This window comes from Pongo pygmaeus, chromosome 1 (assembly GCF_028885625.2).
Source record: "Pongo pygmaeus isolate AG05252 chromosome 1, NHGRI_mPonPyg2-v2.0_pri, whole genome shotgun sequence".
NCBI classification, from domain to species: domain Eukaryota; kingdom Metazoa; phylum Chordata; class Mammalia; order Primates; family Hominidae; genus Pongo; species Pongo pygmaeus.
In genome coordinates, this window is record NC_072373.2 from 193121011 (window position 1) to 193139465 (window position 18455).

The following is an 18455-nucleotide window of genomic DNA, read 5'->3' on the forward strand; positions in this document are numbered from 1 at the left end:
GTGTTTTTTAATGCCAAAATGTAGATCACGACATTGTGGCACTTGGACATTCATCAAAACTCCGAGTTCTGCTGAGGTGGCCTCTACCACAGGGATTTGCTGAGTGTGGCATTCCGCTAACTGGTCTTAATTTGTTTGGTAATTAGATTCTCCATCTCCGTCTGTCCTAAAAGATGTGACTAAAATACAAATGTCAAAGAACTTAATATGCGTAGTCATCTACTTTGCAGTTTGTTTTAGAATTTGGAATTCCAGCGTAAATCACCCTCTACTTGAAAAATTCATTTAAACCAGCCTTTGAATAATTACCCAAAAAACTCAAGTATGTGTTTTTTTTTTTTTTAAAGTAAACAGTAACCAGATTTTTTAGAACGTCACCATTAGTTGTTATTCATCTAGCAGAAATCATTACGTGCTCTGTTGCAAGAGGTTAAATGGCTTTTGGGCAATCTGTTTCAAATGTAGAAGTACTTTGTGTTTACTGGAATTGGTATTTCATGATCATTTAAAACCAAATGATCATTTAAAACCAAATGATCATTTAAAACCAAAGTAAGAAGTCCTTTTGATGGAAAATATATTCTGTAAATCAAACTTCGCTGTTGCCATTCTTCTGTTGTCAACCAATATCTGTTCTTTCCTCAATTTAGGAACAGTCGTGGTAAAATAATTAAACCCCTGCAATATCAATCAACGGTGGCTTCTGGCACAGTGGCAAGAGTAGAGCCAAATATTAAATGGTTTGGTGAGTATTATCCCCTGTTACTTTGCTCTACAAAATGTATGCTGAGTGGAAATGGCTAGGATGTTTAAATGTCTAAACAGCAGGAGTTTTTGGTGAGTGAAACTGGCAAGGATTATCTGAGAAAGGGATAAGAAAAATTACTGGGAAAAGTAGTGGTGGTCGATTTAATAAATAACTTCTTTTTGAAGAGCGCTCACCATTAGTAATTGTAATTGAACCCTCTTAAGCAGATAAGACCATCCTTAATGACTAGCATTCACAGACCTTAGAATGCTCATCTTAATCTTTTCTGCTTTCCTGGAGAGATACTGTTTGAGAGGTGGCCTTGTAGGTGTTTGTGCATATATCCTTCAGGGTAAGTGCGTTAGCCCGAAGTTCTTGTGAAACACTTCTTAATGGGGTTTTTATTTGAACTTGGGTGACAAAGGGTCTCACTGTTGAACCTTCCAACAGTGAATAGAGTATCTTCAGTCTCAGGGTGATCACAGCTTCTTCCTTGGGAAACTCCCTGTGCCATTTCAGTCTGGGCTTTTAACTTTGCCCTTAGCCACTGGTAAATGTATGGGCAGTTTAGATGATCAGACCCCAGTGTTTGCTTGGTGTTTGACCTCTGTCCTTGGGGTCAGATGGCAGCTAGCTTTGAGTCTCTTATACTTTCGGTGGGATACTTCCTAAGAACTGCAACACAGAAAGGTGTCAAAGAAAACTCTGCAGAGAAGCATTTAGCATGGCTGCCGGGTACTGTGACTCCGGATTAGACTGCCTGGGTTTGAATTCTAGTTCTGTCATTTATGTGCCAGTGGGCAAGTTATTAAGTCTGTCTGTTCATCAGTTTTCTCATCCCTAACATGAGAATAAGATGAAACCTATCTCATAAGACTGTCATGGTAATCAAATGAGTAAATACAGGCAGGGCGCAGTGGCTCACGCCTGTAATCCCAGCACTTTGGGAGGCCAAGGCTGGTGGATCACTTGAGGTCAGGCGTTTGAGACCAGCATGGCCAACACAGTGAAACCCCCATCTCTACTAAATATACAAAAATTAGCCAGGCATTGTGGTGGGCACCTGTAATCCCAGCTACTTGGGAGGCTGGGGCAGGAGAATCCCTTGAGCCCGGGAGGCAGGAGGTTGCAGTAAGCTGAGATTGTGCCACTGCACTCCAGCCTGGGTGACAGAGTGAGACTCCGTCTCAAAAAAAAAAAAAAAAAAAAAAAAGAGTAAATACATATAAAGTGCTTAGAATAGTGCCTAGCAAATAGTGAATATAATATAAGCATTACTTGCTACCGTCATTACCACCTTGCTGTTTTGCATTTATGCTGCAGCATGCTGTTTAATTGAATACTTTTCAGGGTCTCCCTCACAAGATGTTTTCCAGGTGGTGGTGCAGGGCTCTATCTTGTTCCCTTGCATGGACTCATTGGTTAATAGTCCCTTTGAATCCTCATAACCCTAAAAGTGGTAACTATGACTCAAATTTCAGTGTTTCAAGATTCTCTGTCTATACTGACTGATCAGCTGTGATTGGCTCCAAGTTTCTCTGCCAGATCTAGCAGGTAGTAGGACATTTGACAGATCTCAGTTCCATTCCACGCTATTTATTTCTCAGTTTCATTTAGTCAGGAAACTGGGCTTGGAAAACTATTGAAACCCTTTGTGGGTCTGGGTTTGTGGAATAATTCATAGCATGCAAGTGCAGGAGAGGCAGTTTTTTGGTTTTTTCCTCTTTTAAGTTTGAAAACAGCTCCAAGGGATGGATGGATCAGGTGCTTGGGTAAGTCAGGGTAATTTAAAATCTTGCCTTTCACCTTGTCAGTGGAAGATGGATGTGCAAATATTAAGTGGCAACATTCTTTATTTGTAAAACAGGAAACACACGTGTGATTAAGCAGTCATCATTACAAAAATTTCAAGAGGAAATGGATACAGTTATGAAGGATCCATACAAAGTTGTCATGAAGCAAAGCAAGTTACCAATGTCTCTTCTCCATGATCGAATCCGGCCTCATGTAAGAAGTAGGATATCCCTGGTGATGGAATTTCCTGGGCAAACTCCATGCAGATCCCTCTCTAACATATTTGTCTTTTGTTTTTCCTTAGAAAATAATGACTTTAATGTAGCAATGATGAACTTTCTAAGACCTCTCTTTTCACCTTTTCATGTTTAGTATGAGGTGCAGTAGTGTAGTGAATCAAAGCACAGGTTTTGGAGTTGAGACCTGAATTTTAATCCTTGCTCTGTCCCTTCCTGTGCCCTTAGTTGGGTTTCTCCATGAACTTTAACTTCTTTGCCTTGAAAGTATAGATAGGTCAGACGCAGTGGCTCACGCCTGTAATCCCAGCACTTGGGAGGCCCAGGCGGGCGGATCACCTGAGGTCAGGAGTTTGAGACCAGCCTGACCAACAAGAAGAAACCCTGTCTCTACTAAAAATACAAAATTAGCCAGGCGTGGTGGTGCATACCTGTAATCTCAGCTACTCAGGAGAGGCTGAGGCAGGAGAATCGCTTGAACCTGGGAGGCAGAGATTGCGATGAGCCAAGATCGTGCCATTGCACTCCAGCCTGGGCAACAGGAGCGAAACTCCGTCTAAAAAAAAAAATAAAGTATAGATAACCCACCTCCTTGGGTTATTGGCTGCAGATGAAGCATCTGTAAAGCACTTGGCCTATAGTGAGCACATAGCACACCACCTAATAAGAGCTAAATTGATAACAGCTATTAGTAATATTATTTATTTTGGTAGGCAAACTTGTTTTAAGTGGTAATTCCATCAAACTTTGGGACAGCGTAGAATTAGGATTGAGTTGGTAGAACTTTGGTGTTGCGTACGTTCAACTTTTGTGAGATCCTTGAGATTTTTTTCTCAGCTGAAGGAGGGGGTGCTGGTCACATTGGTTGTCAATTGCTAAAATTTGAAGTACAGTAAGGATTCAATCTGGGTTGAGTGGAATGAGTTTCACACAGAACAAAGAAAGAATCTGATGTTTGTCTGCTTATTTTTACTTGCCTTGAATAATAAATTCCCAGAAATGCAGCCAGTACGTAAGCTTCAGTTACAATATGAGGAGGAGAGAAAAACATTGACATGCATACGTGGGTTAAATAGTTCAGGCCGGGCGCGGTGGCTCACGCCTGAATCCCAGCACTTTGGGAAGCCAAGGCGGGCGGATCACAAGGTCAGGAGATCGAGACCATCCTGGCTAACATGTGAAACCCCATCTCTACTAAAAATACAAAAAAAAAATTAGCCGGGCGTGGTGGTGGGCACCTGTAGTCCCAGCTACTCAGGAGGCTGAGGCAGGAGAATGGTATGAACCCGGGAGGCGGAGCTTGCAGTGAGCCAAGATTGCACCACTGCACGCCAGCCCGGGTGACAGAGCAAGACTCTGTCTCAAAAAAAAAAAATAAAAAATAAAAAAATAATAAAAATAAAATAGTTCAAAGAAAAGTGTTTACTTGCAGAACAAAATAAAAACCAAAGCCTGGTTATTGCCTCAGGTTTTGTCAGTTATGTTTTGTTTCATGATGCACTAGAAGAATGGCACCTATTAGTGGAATGACTGTTTTCTTTCAGGGGAACACATGAGTGTAATTCATGAACCACAGACAAGTTGCTCATTTCCCTTGTTCTCTTTGTCTGTTCTCCCTAAAGCTATCTTTTAAGCAGCTATTGAATCCTGTTTATGAGAAGAACAGAGAGGTTCTGTGATGGATTTATTGCTTCGTTGCCTGTTCTTGTTGTCAGTGCTTCTAAAATTCAGTGTTTAAATATCTGGTATGTAGAATGAAGGGTCTGCAGTTGCACCAGTCAGCTTCTTTGTTGATGCAGAAAGCTGCTCAGAGTAATTGATGAGTTTTCTGCTTTGGCCTTGAAAAACCTTAACTATTTTATTTTAGTGTGATATCTATTAGTTATAAAATCTAATTCTGAGATTATTTTGCACAGTGGAGTTAGATCAGATACGCATATTCATCTATATGTGTTTTAGAACTACAGTATTTCTGTAGCAATACAGTAAGAGTACTGTAACTTTGCATATGTGCTTTATATACTGTATATTACTGTGTTATACTTACTAATGTGTAGGTTTGTAGACATAAAGCCTTGTGTACTGTAACTTATAGGTTAAGAGATTTTGAAGGATAATTTTGGTCATACTTGATTTTACCCAGTGACATTAGACCCTATTTCCCATGTAAAATGAGCTGCTTCTGTTTGGGGATGCTCCCGAGTGGAACGTAGTGACTAAAACTAAACTGAGTTGTGGGTTAGGGCATCTGAGAAAATGATAATAGTTTAAGGATCTTTAGGAGTTGGAAGAGGGGATCTGTTAAAGTTCAGAAACCATGGGGGCTGCTGCATCATCCTCACAGCTTTTGGTAGTGGTGGTTACAGAGGAGCTTGTACTAGGGGGAAAAGGGTGATTTTTTTTTTTTTTTTTTTTTTTTTTTTTTATTGTCTGCAGGCTGTTAACATTCTGTTATGTGATAGATCCCAACTCAAACTTTGACTTTTATCTTGCTTCAGAAATTCCTATGCCTGTAACTCCTTTACAGGCACATGAAGTTCTAGTTAGTATCAGGTTCCTTTTATCATATCTAAACTATTATTTTGGACTTTTGTTAGATGTTTTTCATCTGAAGACTTGCCATGTGCATTTAATAAAAACGTTACCTAAATTAGGGAAAATGTTATCTGAAACTAAAATGCATCTTACGAAACAAGCAATTCCTTTTAGCCATGAAAGAAATTAACTTCCAAGAAAAAGTTGGCATTTACATTTGGTTTAAAAAAAACCCACAGATTTGAGTATGATTGTCCTTGACAAAATCTATGAATTTGGCGAATTTTATGCACTTGTTTGAAAGCTATAAAAAATGGTGGAAAAGATTAATTTTCACCACTGTAGCCTTACTTACATTTGACTGAAGTTTATGATAAGTTAAATAAAGCAAAGTTTTTGGCAAGTTTTTGTACAACTATTCATATTTACTTTGATTATTTGTATTACTTTTGTATTTCTCCAAGGAAGCTTACAGAACTTCAGAATAAGGGAACCAGTGTTTGTGCCATTTCAACAAGTATTTCTGATTTGAAACCAGACTGAAACCATGTTCTTACAGATTTGGGTATGGGTTGAACCTTGGAAAAATAAAATCAGAAAGTCTTTCCTAGGTGGGTGTTTAGCTTTTTGCTTTTCCTCAGTGCTTTTCTTAGTTTTACCTGTTATTCTCCTTTCTCTTCAGAACTTGAAGGTGCACATTCTTGATACTGAAAGTTTTGAAACTACATTTGGCCCTAAGTCACAGAGGAAACGACCAAACTTATTTGCAAGTGATATGCAGTCTCTTATCGAAAATGCTGAAATGTCCACTGAGAGCTATGACCAGGGCAAGGATCGCGATTTGGTAACTGAAGACACTGGTGTGAGGTACAGTTTTTTTTTTGTTTCTTTGTTTTTTTTTTTTTTTAAGATGGAGTCTCGCTTTGTCGCCCAGGCTGGAATGCAGTGGTGCGATCTTGGCCCACTGCAACCTCCGCTTCCCAGGTTCAAGCAATTCTCCTGCCTCAGCCTTTTGAGTAACTGGGACTACAGGTGGATGCCTCCATGCCCGGCTAATTTTTTGTATTTTAGTAGAGACAAGGTTTCACTGTGTTGCCCAGGCTAGTCTTGAACTCGTGAGCGCAGGCAATGCACACTCCTTGGCCTCCCAAAGTGCTAGGATTACAGGTGTGAGCCACCGCACCCGGCCGAGATACAGTTTTGAAGTTCATGTAAATCTCATCATTTGCTCTTCTGCAACAAAACATTTTCTTTCAACTTATTTTGCCTGTGTGAAGCTCAGTGCTTTAACTCCTATATGAAGTTATCTTCTTCCCTCAGACTGGAGACATTGGTGAAATTGGGGCTAGACTGAAGATGTCTAAGGTGGCTTGATTGACAAGGGTCTCTCCTCATCCCCAAAATAAATGACATTTTTTCATTTATAATAGTAATACACCAGTCATAGACAAATTAGGAAATATAGTTAAGTTGGAAAATGCAACAAAAAGAACATAACTCATGATCCCATTGCAGATATTAAGCGTTGTTAATGCCTCTGTGAATATCGGGGCTTCCTTAACTGGAGGTCTCTGAGTTCATGGATGGCCTGTAAGGTTTCTTTGACTCTTTGAAGAAAATGTGGAAAATTTGTGAGCGTACATAAAGGCAGTAGAGTTTTGTGTTTTTTGTTTTTGTTTTGGGGAGGAGAAGGAGAGGAAGTATCTATAACTTTAATCATATTCTCGTAGGGATCCATACTCAAAAGGAGAATCAGTCACTGGCTGGCTGCAGTGGCTCACCTGTAATACTAGTTTTTTGGGAGGCCGAGGCAGGAAGATCGCTTGAGCACAGGAGTTTGAGACCAGCCTGGGCAACATAGCGAGACCTTGTCTCTACAAAAAATAAAAAATTGACTGGGCGTAGTGATGTTCACCTGTAGTCCCAGCTACTCAGAAGGCTGAGGTGGGAGGATCACTGGAGCCCAGGAATTTGAGGCTGCAGTAAGCTGTGATTATTAGGAATATATTTCTATGTTAGTACATAATCAACAATAATATAATATTTATTGTCAGAGTAGTATTTTGTTTGTTATGGCCAGTCTCATTTTTGGACATTTATACTGTGTATAGTTTTTCCTTATGGTGAACAACACAAGGATGAAACATCAGTGTGATCGCATCTTTTTCATCCTTAATTATTCCCCAAAGATAAATTCTTACGGAGCAAAGCATGATATCAAAAGGTATGCATGCTTTTTGATAGGCAGCTGCCACATTGCTCTTGAGAAAAGGTTTAATTTCATTTCCCTTGGGCAGTGCTAGAAAGCTCTCATTCTCCGTCCATCTCATGTCTCTTAAATGAAGTGGAGGTTTTGCTGTCTTAGTGAAGAGGCATTGTCCTTTGACTGCGTCAGTGTTATTACCTCATTGCTATTGTCAGCCCATCTTCAAGCATTGGGCCACCTAGAGATAAAATGTCAAGCCATTTAAGGCCAAGGAAAAAGAGGCAGTGAGTTCATTTATTTATTCTTAGAATTATTTGAACTTTCGTTGGCTTTGTATTCTGCCGATTTGAATTTTTCCTCCCGCAACAGTTATAGTAGGTAATGCAGTAAAGACAAAACTATTTTTGTTTACCTTGGGTAAATGTCCTAGAGACTAGTAAGTAAACAGATTCTAAACCTTATCAGAAAAATACTGCTTTATATGGGAGCTATGGAGTATAGGTTGTGATTCAGGTCCTGCCAATTCCATTTTTTTTTTTTTTTGCCAGTTCCATTTTATAATTCTCTGTGACATACTGCCTAATTCAGTCATGCTTTTTTTTAGAGAGGGACCAGGCGAGGTGGCTCACACTTGTAATCCCAGCACTTTGAGAGGCTGAGGCGGGTGGATCACCTGAGGTCAGTAGTTTGAGACCAGCCTGACCAACATGGTGAAACCCAGTCCCTACTAAAAATACAAAAATTAGCTGGAAGCAGGGGTGCACACCTGCAGTACCAGCTACTCGGGAGGCTGAGACTGGGGAATTGCTTGAACCTGGGAGGTGGAGGTTGCAGTGACCCGAGATTGCACCACTGCATTCCAGCCTGGGCGACAGAGCGAGACTCCGTCTCAAAAAAAAAAAAAAAAAAAAGTACTCTTCTAACCTTTTGATGTGATCTCGGCTCACTGCAATCTCTGCCTCCTGGGTTCAAGCGATTCTCCAGCCTCAGCCTCCCGAGTAGCTGGGATTACAGGCGCCCGCCACCGCGTCTGGCTAATTTTTTTGTATTTTTAGTAGAGACAGGGTTTCACCATGTTGGTCAGGCTGGTCTCGAACTCCTGGCTTTATGATCCACCGCCTCAGCCTCCCAAAGTGCTGGGATTACAAGTGTGAGCCACTGCGCCCAGCTTTTCTAACCATTTTCAAGTGTACAGTTTAGTGATACTAAGTTCATTTACATTGTTGTACAATCATTGCAGCTATCCATCTCCAGAACTTTTTCATCATCCCAAACTGAAACCCTGTACCCATTTAACACTAACGGTCCGTTTCCCCTCTCCCCCCAGCCCCTGGTAACAACATTCTACTTTCTCTCTCATGAATTTGACTGGTTTAGGTGCCTAATATAAGTGGAATCATACAGTATTTGTCCTTTTGTGTCTGGCTTATTTCACTTAGCATAATGTCTTCAAGGTTCGTTCATGTTGTAGCATGTGTCAGAATTTTCTTCTTCTTTTTTTTTTTTTTTTTAATTAATTATTTTTTGAGACAGGGTCTTGCTCTGTCACCCAGGCTGGAGCGGTAGCCTGCTCACGGCTCACTGCAGCCTCAACCTCCTGGGCTCAAGGAGTTCTCCCACCCGTCTCCCCAGTAGCTGGGACTACAGGCGTGTACCACTATGCCCAGCTAATTTTTGTATTTTTTGTGGAGATGGGGTTTTGCCATGTTGCCCAGGCTGGTCTCGAACTCCTGGGCTCAAGCAGTCTGCCCTCCTTGGCCTCCCAAAGTGCTTGAATTACAGGTGTGAGCCACTGAGCCAGCTGGAATTTCCTTCTTTTTTAAAGTTGAATGCTATCTTGTGTATATATGTGCCACATTGTGTTTATCCATTTATTTGTTGACAGACATTTGGGCACACTTTTTAAATTCAGTTTGTTTCTGGTCCATCTCCAACTGGGTTTGATACTGTTTCTTTTGGTACATTGACTTTACCCTAAAGCATCCTTTAAGTCTTGATGGTGCTTCAGTTGCTCATTTGGGGTGCTTTCTTATTTAGAAATGAAGCTCAAGAAGAGATCTATAAAAAGGGACAGTCCAAAAGAATATGGGGTGAGCTCTACAAGGTAGGACTCCTAAATTCTCTCCCATTGAGTGGTTCCTTGGGTTTTCATGATTTTGTAGAAGAAAACTAATTTTGATATATTGAAGCTCTGTTGCCCAGAGTACAGGCACCACTGCCTGTTCCATCCTCTTCCTCCTACAAAGAAACTCGGAAGACGTACTACCATTGATCTAGGTAACTGCATTTTTTAAAGTACTCGTATAAGAGTAACAGCTATCTTTTATTATATACTCATATATTTATTACCTGTCAGTATTTTTTAAGATTTCCTGCCAAATTTATCATGCCTAGTTAAAGTCACGTGCAACATTTTAAGTTATTTAGTCCACCCCCTCCTTTTATCAATGAGGACTCGTGTCTAGAAACGTTTAATGCTGTGCCTAGCTCGACTAGCTTGTTAGTGAAGGAGGCTTTGTATATCTTGATTTCTGATCCAGTGATCTTTAACTGTCAGAGGTTTATGTCCATGCACTAATAATAACCTTCAGAAGAAAAATTTTCAAGTATAATCACGTAATTAAATAGTAACGTGATAGGAAACTAGTACCGTGAAGGCAAGCTAAACTTTGTAGTTTTTTGTGAAATACACAAAACCTATAATATTACAAACTTGAAGATAATATTACAAACTTAAAGGAGTCTAAGAAGTAAATGATTTAGTTCAATAATCCATAGTAGTTAGGAAATAAGTTGAGTTTCATCTAAGCTAGTTTTCCTGTTTTAAATTCAAGAGGTTTCAAAAGCCACAGGATGAAAAACCTTTTGAATTCTGATCACTGGGCCTTGAGATTAGCTACAACCAACTCTGCTCAGAGACTGTTTTGAAGTTTTCTCTAAATATTATTATTTTATTTTTCCCAGACTCCCTTAAATGTCATCCCTCTTTTATTTGTACTGTAGCAAACCATTTTTGCCTCTCTGAATTTTCAGGTGATAGATTCATCAGATGTTGTAGTTCAAGTTCTTGATGCTAGAGATCCAATGGGTACTCGTTCCCTTCACATTGAAACTTACCTGAAGAAGGAAAAACCTTGGAAACACCTCATTTTTGTACTTAACAAATGTGACCTTGTTCCAACCTGGGCAACAGTAAGTACAACTACTAAACCAGAATAGACTATTAAGACATGTGTTAATAAGTCAGTTGTAGGGCTTTTAGGCTAAAGTGTTGTCCTGCTGAGATTGTAGTAATGGGAGTGCTCTTGTTGGGAACACGAAAGTGTGCTCATTGATGGTGGGTGGAGGCACCAGGAGACGGCTGCTGAGGCCACTGCCTGCTTCACATTATGCTCCGTTAATTGCATTTAGTAACAATGAAGACATTTTTTGGAATATTGTTTTGTATTTATAAGACAGAAGAACAAAGCATTAACCATTATACTTGGAAAAAACATTTCAAAGAATTCTAGCTAACATTTTCCTTAGACAACAGTATATTTGAAACAGTACTGTAATTCAAGCTCTGATTCTTCCACATAATGTAAATAAATGAACTGCAGTTTACCAAAATGTTTTCATCTCTCCTTCTAGAAACGGTGGGTTGCTGTCCTCTCCCAGGATTATCCAACACTTGCTTTCCATGCAAGCCTTACTAACCCATTTGGCAAGGGAGCATTCATTCAGCTTCTGCGGCAGTTTGGAAAGGTATTGAGCCCTGATCTGTTTCTCCTGGAGTTGTGTAGCTGTGAGTTGGTGTAAGAATCTGTCTTGCCATGGCATAGCAGAAAGTTACCAACTTCTTAGCCGGATGTGGTTGCGCAGGTCTGTAGTCCTAGCTACTCAGGACGCTGAGGCAGGAGGATTGCTGGAGCCCAGGAGATCAAGGCTACAGTGAGCTATGATGGCACCACTGCACTCCAGCCTGGGTAACAGAGCAAAACCCTGCCTCTAAAAAAAAGGAAGATGTGGCCGGGCACAGTGGCTCACGCCTATAATCCCAGCACTTTGGGAGGCCGAGGCAGGCACATCACAAGGTCTGTGATCGTGAGACCAGCCTGGCCAATATGGTGAAACCCCGTCTCTACTAAAAATACAAAAATTGGCCAGGCATGGTGGCACGCGCCTGTAGTCCCAGCTACTCGGGAGGCTGAGGCAGGAGAATCGCTTGAACCTGGGAGGCGGAGCTTGCAGTGAGCCGAGATTGCGCCACTGCACCCCAGCCTGGGCGACAGAGCGAGACTTCTCAAAAAAAGAAGAAAAAGAAGATGTAAAAACTCACAGAGCATCAGGATTATAAGAGATTCTGAAGTGTTTTCTTGCTCAGCCTTTGCCCCCATCCGTGACCAGTGTTGCTTCCATTTCTGCCACAGCCCTGGCACCTGGCGTTCCATGCTCTGCTGGGCTTTCCAGGCCTGCTGTGCCTCCTCTGCCCATGAAGCCCATGCAGCTTCTATCCCCTCTGGTTGGAGAGGGCCCTGCCAAAATTCAAGCTTCAGATCCCTGGTCAGACGTCAGCTCCTGAGGGAAGCCCTAGAACCAGACTACCCTATCAAATATTCTTAAAGCTTCATGCTCTGTACCTGTCATTTTGAATTTGTATATTTAGTTAATTCTACATGGCTTCTAACAAAAGACACATGTCTGCTGTCCCACCCTTCCCCGCTTTACAGAAGCAAATGCTTCCAATAGCCATTAGTTCTGTTACTTTCCTCCATATTTTTAGTACATGCTTATGATTTTATTTTCTTGGTCTGTGCCCACCCCTCACCCCCAGTTTAAGATGCTTGTTAATTTCTTACTATGGAAAATGAGAATTTGCTATCTTATAGCCATCCTCTCTCCGTATGTAATTCCCCCTGTATTGTTAGATGCCAATGTTGGTTGGGTTACAGTATTATTCATTCAGTGTTGGTTGGTTGGTGTTGTTTTAATTTGGAAAGGAGAGCTTTATTTCTCATAAAGGGTTGCAGCCTGCAGGGTGGCCACTCTCACAGGCTGGGAAGAGTAGCCTTGGCCATTCAGTCTTTACATTGTCATGACTGTAAAATATTAGTCACAGCTGATCCACATGGTGTGTGCTATGAGTATAATTCCTTTCTGATCGAAGCTTTTATTTTCGCTAGTGTTACTTTGCTGTGTTCTATTTGTATCTGTCACTATCATACTACCAAATTCTCTGATACAGTGGGAACTGTCAGAGCTTCCAGGCAGCACAGGTAGTTTCCTTCGGTGGCCAGCACTCCGTCCTCCGCAGGGCTGGCCACTCTCCAGGCTGCTGCAGCGTCGTCTTTCTGGGATTTCCTTTCACTGTCATCCAGAGAATTCCCATGGCTGTTTTCCTGTATGGGACCTCTTATTTATAGGACCTCTTTTCTTCTTTTCTGGTTTACTCCTTTCTTTTATGGGACATATTTTCCAAAAGTTTCCTGAGAAGGAATACTTGGAAAAAACATTTTTTTGAGATACGCCTTGCATTCTGAAAATGTCTTTATTAACATCTTTATTCTACCCTTTATGCCATTTTTCCTCAGAATACTGAAGTTACCACTGCACTGTCTTCTGACTTCTGAGGAATCTGAGGCCATTCTGACCCCTCATACTTTGTGTGGCTGTGATTTCTTATTTTGAGACAGGGTCTTGCTTTGTCACCCAGGCTGGAGTGCGGTGACGCAACCATAGCTCACTGTAACCTCAAACTCCTAGGCCCGAGCGATCCTCCTGCCTCGTTTTGGCCTCCTGAAGTGCTGGGATTACAGGTGTGTGCCACCACACCCAGCCGATCTTTTCTTATTCTAAAATTTAAAATTTCTCTTGTTCTAAAATTTCACAGTGATGTGTCTTGAAGTGGGCCTTTTATTGCTCAATGAGCTTGGCGTTTGATGAGACTTTAGTCTGATATTGTCTTACATTATTTCTTTGAAATTTTCTTTCCTCCCTCAGTTGTCTGTATTCTTGTTCAGAAATTTGCTTTTACCTCTTGGTTTAATTCTTGATTTATATTTTCTTTCTTTTTTTTTTTTTTTTTTTTTGAGACAGTGTCTCACTCTGTTGCCAGGCTGGAGTGCAGTGGTGTGATCTCGGCTCACTGCAACCTCCGCCTCCCGGGTTTAAGCGATTCTCCTGCCTCAGCCTCCTGAGTAGCTGGGACTACAGGCACACACCACGACGCCCAGCTAATTTTTGTATTTTTAGTAGAGACAGGCTTTCACCATGTTAGCCAGGATGGTCTTGATCTCTTGACCTCGTGATCCGCCCGCCTCAGCCTCCCAAAGTGTTGGGATTACAGGCATGAGCCACCGCACCTGGCCTATATTTTTTTAATTTTGGTACATATATGACATTTTCCTCTATTTTCTGGGTACTTTTTTTTTTTTGAGACAGAGTTTCGCTCTTGTTGCCCAGGCTAGAGTGCAATAGCGCGATCTCAGCTCACTGCAACCTCCTCCTCCCAGGTTCAAGCAATTCTCCTGCCTCAACCTCCCGAGTAGCTGGGATTACAGGCATGTGCCACCACACTTGGCTAATTTTGTATCTTTAGTAGAGACGGGGCTTCTCTGTGTTGGTCAAGCCGGTCTTAAACTCCGGACCTCAGGTGATCCGCCCACCTCGACCTCCCAAAGTGCTGGGATTACAGACGTGAGCCACCGCTCCCGGCCACTTTCCTTGTTTTGATCATCCAGCTGCCCAGTCACAAAATTTATTTTGCCAATTGCTTTTAATTTTTAATTTCTGAGAGCTCTTGTTGAATTCTGATTTGCTCTGCCTCCTTTTACATCTTATTTCAGTCACAGTATCTTCTCCCTCTCTAAGAACATTAATGACGTTTTGAAATTTTCCTGTCTACATTGATTCTGTTACCTCCAAATTTTTGTGGTTTTTTTTGTCTTTTCTGCTAGAGTCACGCTTAAAAACTTTTTGTTTTACTTTAAAAATATTTTTGAGACAGGGTCTTGTTCTGTCAACCCAGGCTGAAGTGCAGTGGTGCGATCATGGCTCACTGCAGCCTCGACCCCCAAGTAGAGTCAACTTAAATGTTTATTCTTGGTTCTCTATTTATATTTAAGAGTAAGGCATTAGGTCAGGTAGAGTGGCTCATGCCTGTAATCCCACCGCTTTGGGAGGATGAGACAGGCAGATCGCTTGAGCTCAGGAATTCTAGACCAGCCTGGGCAATATGGCAAAACTCCATCTCTACAAAAAATAGAAAAAAATTAGCAAGGCATAGTGGTGCACACTTATGGTTCCAGCTACCCAGGGGGCTGAGGCAGGAGGATTGCTTGAGCCCAGGAGACAGAGGCCACAGAGAGCTGTGATTGTGTCACTGTACTTCAGCCTGGTTGACAGGGGAAGACCCTGTTTCAAAAAAAAAAAAAAAGTAAGGCATTAAAAAGCTGATAGGTTCTTTTTTTTCTCCATGGAGTGGCCTTGTTGACTGATAGACTTCATTGTAGGTTGATTAAATAGGGACTCTAATTTAATTTAATTTTTTTTTTTTTTTTTTTTTGAGACGGAGTCTTGATCTATTGCCCAGGTTGGAGTGGAGTGGCCTGATTTCGGCTCACTGCAATCTCCGCCTCCTGGATTCAAGCAATTCTCCTGCTTCAGCCTCCCAAGTAGCTGGGACTACAGGCAAGCACCACCAGACCTGGTTAATTTTTGTATTTTGAGTAGACTCGGGGTTTCGCCATGTTGGCCAGGCTGGTCTCAAACTCCTGACCTCAAGTGATCTGCCCACCTCAGCCTCCCAAAGTTCTGGGATTACAGGCATGAGCCACTGTGCCTGACTGGGACCCAAATTTTTTGTTGGGAGGACATCCTGTAGATACCAGTGTCTGTAGGTCTTTTTTCTTGGGCTTGTGAGTTTCCCCAGAAGAGAATCTTTCAATCTCTAGCTCTAGGGGTATAGAATCCTGGCTGCTAGAGTTCTGGGAACTCAGTGGGAATAGTAGACTGGGCATCTCACTATTTAATACTTAGATTTTCAATTAATCATTCTGGGAATACTGTTATTATCTCTAAATCCAGGATCCCTTTCAAGTCTGAAGATTACAGATACTTTCAAACATGTGACATTTCAAAAAATCCAAAAGCCACTTTCATAGGCCCTGGATTTCTTTGAGAGTAGAGAAGTTGTGTGCCCACCCTGAATGAGGGAGGGGATGGAGAAGTGTGGCTGCTTTGGCTATCTGCCGGTCCTTGTTTTCAGCCCTATCTTAAGAGGGATCTACCACCAATTCCCAGTGAATCTCTGTGATTCATTGTCATTATTATTGCTGGATCTTTAGTTTTTCTATCTTTACAACCACTTAGCTTTTATATTTTGTAATGGGCCAAGTTTGATACTACTTTTAAGCATCTAGTATTTTGTTTAACATCACTTTAGTTTTTGTTGTCTCATCTCCATCTTATTCTCTGGTTCAGTATGTTTGGTTCTGTTGGTTTAAAAGTGTTAATGTCCACTGCTGTCATTCTAGTGGAGTTGGTGAGGGAACGGGGTTAGCATGTATGTTCAGTCCACCATCTTTAATCAGAAGCCTCCATTCATTTGTAGGCCCTCTTCTTGATAGCAAGCTCTGCCTTCTTGAGACTCTCACCCGGTAGTCGTAACTTTCAAGGTTGCTTTTTTTTCTTTTGTTATTTATTTTTGGCAGTGGAAATGCAGATATATTATGCAAAGAAAAGGAGGGGTGAGTTGTGGGATTGTCCAGTTGATAAATCTGTTCATATTCTTTTTCCCGAAGATATTTTATCAGTAGATGGCATTGTTCTAAATCAGTGACTAACAAGCTGTTTTTCTTCTGTTTCTTTCTTTTTTTTTTTTTTTTTTTTTTTGAGACTGGAGTCTCTGTCACCCAGGCTATAGTGCAGTGCATGATCTTGGCTCCTTGCAACTTCAGCCTCCCAGGTTCAAGCGATTCTCCTGCCTCAGCCTCCCAAGTAGCTGGGATTACAGACATGTGCCACCATGCCTGGCTAATTTTTGTATTTTTAGTAGAGACAGGGTTTCATCATGTTAGCCAGGCTGGTCGAACCCCTGACCTCAGGTGATCCGCCCTCCTTGGCCTCCCAAAGTGCTGGGATTACAGGCGTGAGCCACTGTGCCGAGCCTTCTTTTGTTTCTTGACCTATATACTTTTAACCTTAACACATACAAGGATAATTTCACTTGCATGACTGAGGAAATGACTCACCTCTGATTTATTAATAAGCATACGTATCCAGCTCACTCAGATTATGTAGGTGGTGTGTATCTAGGCTTCAGATCAGGTTGTATCAACAGTTTCGCACTGTATTCTTGATATTAACAAAGTAATACAACCTACTTGTCCAAAGGGATATATATGACTGCATGTATGTGCTGTGTATTCTCTCTTTGAACAGTTGCACACTGACAAGAAACAGATCAGTGTTGGGTTCATTGGCTATCCAAATGTTGGCAAGAGCTCTGTGATAAATACATTGCGTTCTAAGAAAGTTTGCAACGTGGCTCCCATTGCTGGTGAAACAAAGGTACGTTGGGCGCAGGGTGACCTTACTTATGCATATTTTCTTTTCATAGAGGGTGATTGTTTAGGATTTGTTGATTTCTCTCTGCTTCTCTTGAATTCAGACCACCATTAGGAGTTTAGCTCACCATATAATAGTTTGGAGCGTATCAGAGTTGTTTCTGCCCACTTTGATAAGACTGAGAGTACTTTATATGCCACCGTGTGGCTTTGGCGTGTGTTAGTTAATGTGATTCATATTTAGATCTGTTTTAAATTGTCACTCCAGCCTTTTATTTTGATAAACAAAACTAACCCAAGAATATTTGATGCCTGGGTTAAGAAGCCTCAACCTTAAGGTAGGTTCTGAAAGTTGGGGGTCATATCCTAGAACACATAGTGGGGAACAGCATGGTTTTGCTTAAAGGCAATGAGGTCAAGCAGTACTAAGCTCTCAGGAGTACTTCTAAAACTCAGGAAAGGTTCATTGGGTATAATTGCACAATACTAGATGGAACTCCTGGCTCTGTGTTGTTTTTAGACTCTTAGCTGATAGAAACTATAGTTTACACTTAGTGGAAGTATCTTGTGCACGGCACAGATGAGAGAGTTAGTAGCTTAATTACTTAGCGTGTTGCTTTCCTTTGACTCACCCTTCCTCCTTTCCAGCTTCATACATGAGCATCAGGGGTTTGTGAAATTAGACTCTTAGTGTTTGATACAGGACATCTCTGACTTTTTTCTGACTTCAGGTCTGGCAGTATATTACTTTGATGCGTCGGATATTCCTGATTGACTGTCCAGGTGTGGTTTACCCCTCTGAGGACTCCGAGACAGACATTGTGCTAAAAGGAGTTGTGAGTATTTGGTCCTGATAGGCTGTTTGTGTTTGCGGGGGAGTGTTCTGTAGGGAACCCTGGATACCTTTCCTTTTTACTTATTAAGAAGGCAGTTTGGGGTCAGCCTGTCTGACCAAACTTTAGGAACATGATGCTGAACAGGCAGCCTCTCAGCATAAGCTGTTTGAGGAATTAGTGGAACCATGGGCATATCTGGTCAATATCATCCCACAAAAGAGTTTGTAGTTTACACACAGGATCCAAAGGGAAGCAGGGCCTGTTTATGCTTAGCTATAATTCGTCTTCGTGGGTTTATGGGTTGAGTCATTTTGGAACCCAGTCATTTCCTCACTTGTTTTTGAATACGACTGAAAAACTGTAAATGGTTCCACTTAACCTTGACCATGCTTCTGGCTATACATCCTGTGCACATTCCTCCTCTCCTTTCTTAAACTATTCCATTATTTTTGTGTCCTGGGATGGGCAAGCTTTTAACTATTTCTGCAAGTGAGTAACATGAAGCATTCCAAGTTTAAACTGTGGCAGCCACACAGTTAGTTTGTGGTGAGT

General features: G+C 41.4%; 1 protein-coding gene across 1 annotated transcript in view; it reads left to right on the forward strand.

Annotated features, from left to right (window-relative positions):
• Positions 1–18455, forward strand: part of GNL2 (G protein nucleolar 2) — a 29211-nt gene that overhangs the window by 2548 nt on the left and 8208 nt on the right. Inside the window, exons 3-10 of the mRNA XM_054495028.1 lie at positions 651–745; positions 2616–2755; positions 5996–6180; positions 9557–9623; positions 10553–10711; positions 11153–11266; positions 16943–17071; positions 17799–17903. Of these exons, the coding sequence (XP_054351003.1) occupies positions 651–745; positions 2616–2755; positions 5996–6180; positions 9557–9623; positions 10553–10711; positions 11153–11266; positions 16943–17071; positions 17799–17903 (994 nt within the window). The remainder of the gene's footprint in view (positions 1–650; positions 746–2615; positions 2756–5995; positions 6181–9556; positions 9624–10552; positions 10712–11152; positions 11267–16942; positions 17072–17798; positions 17904–18455) is intronic.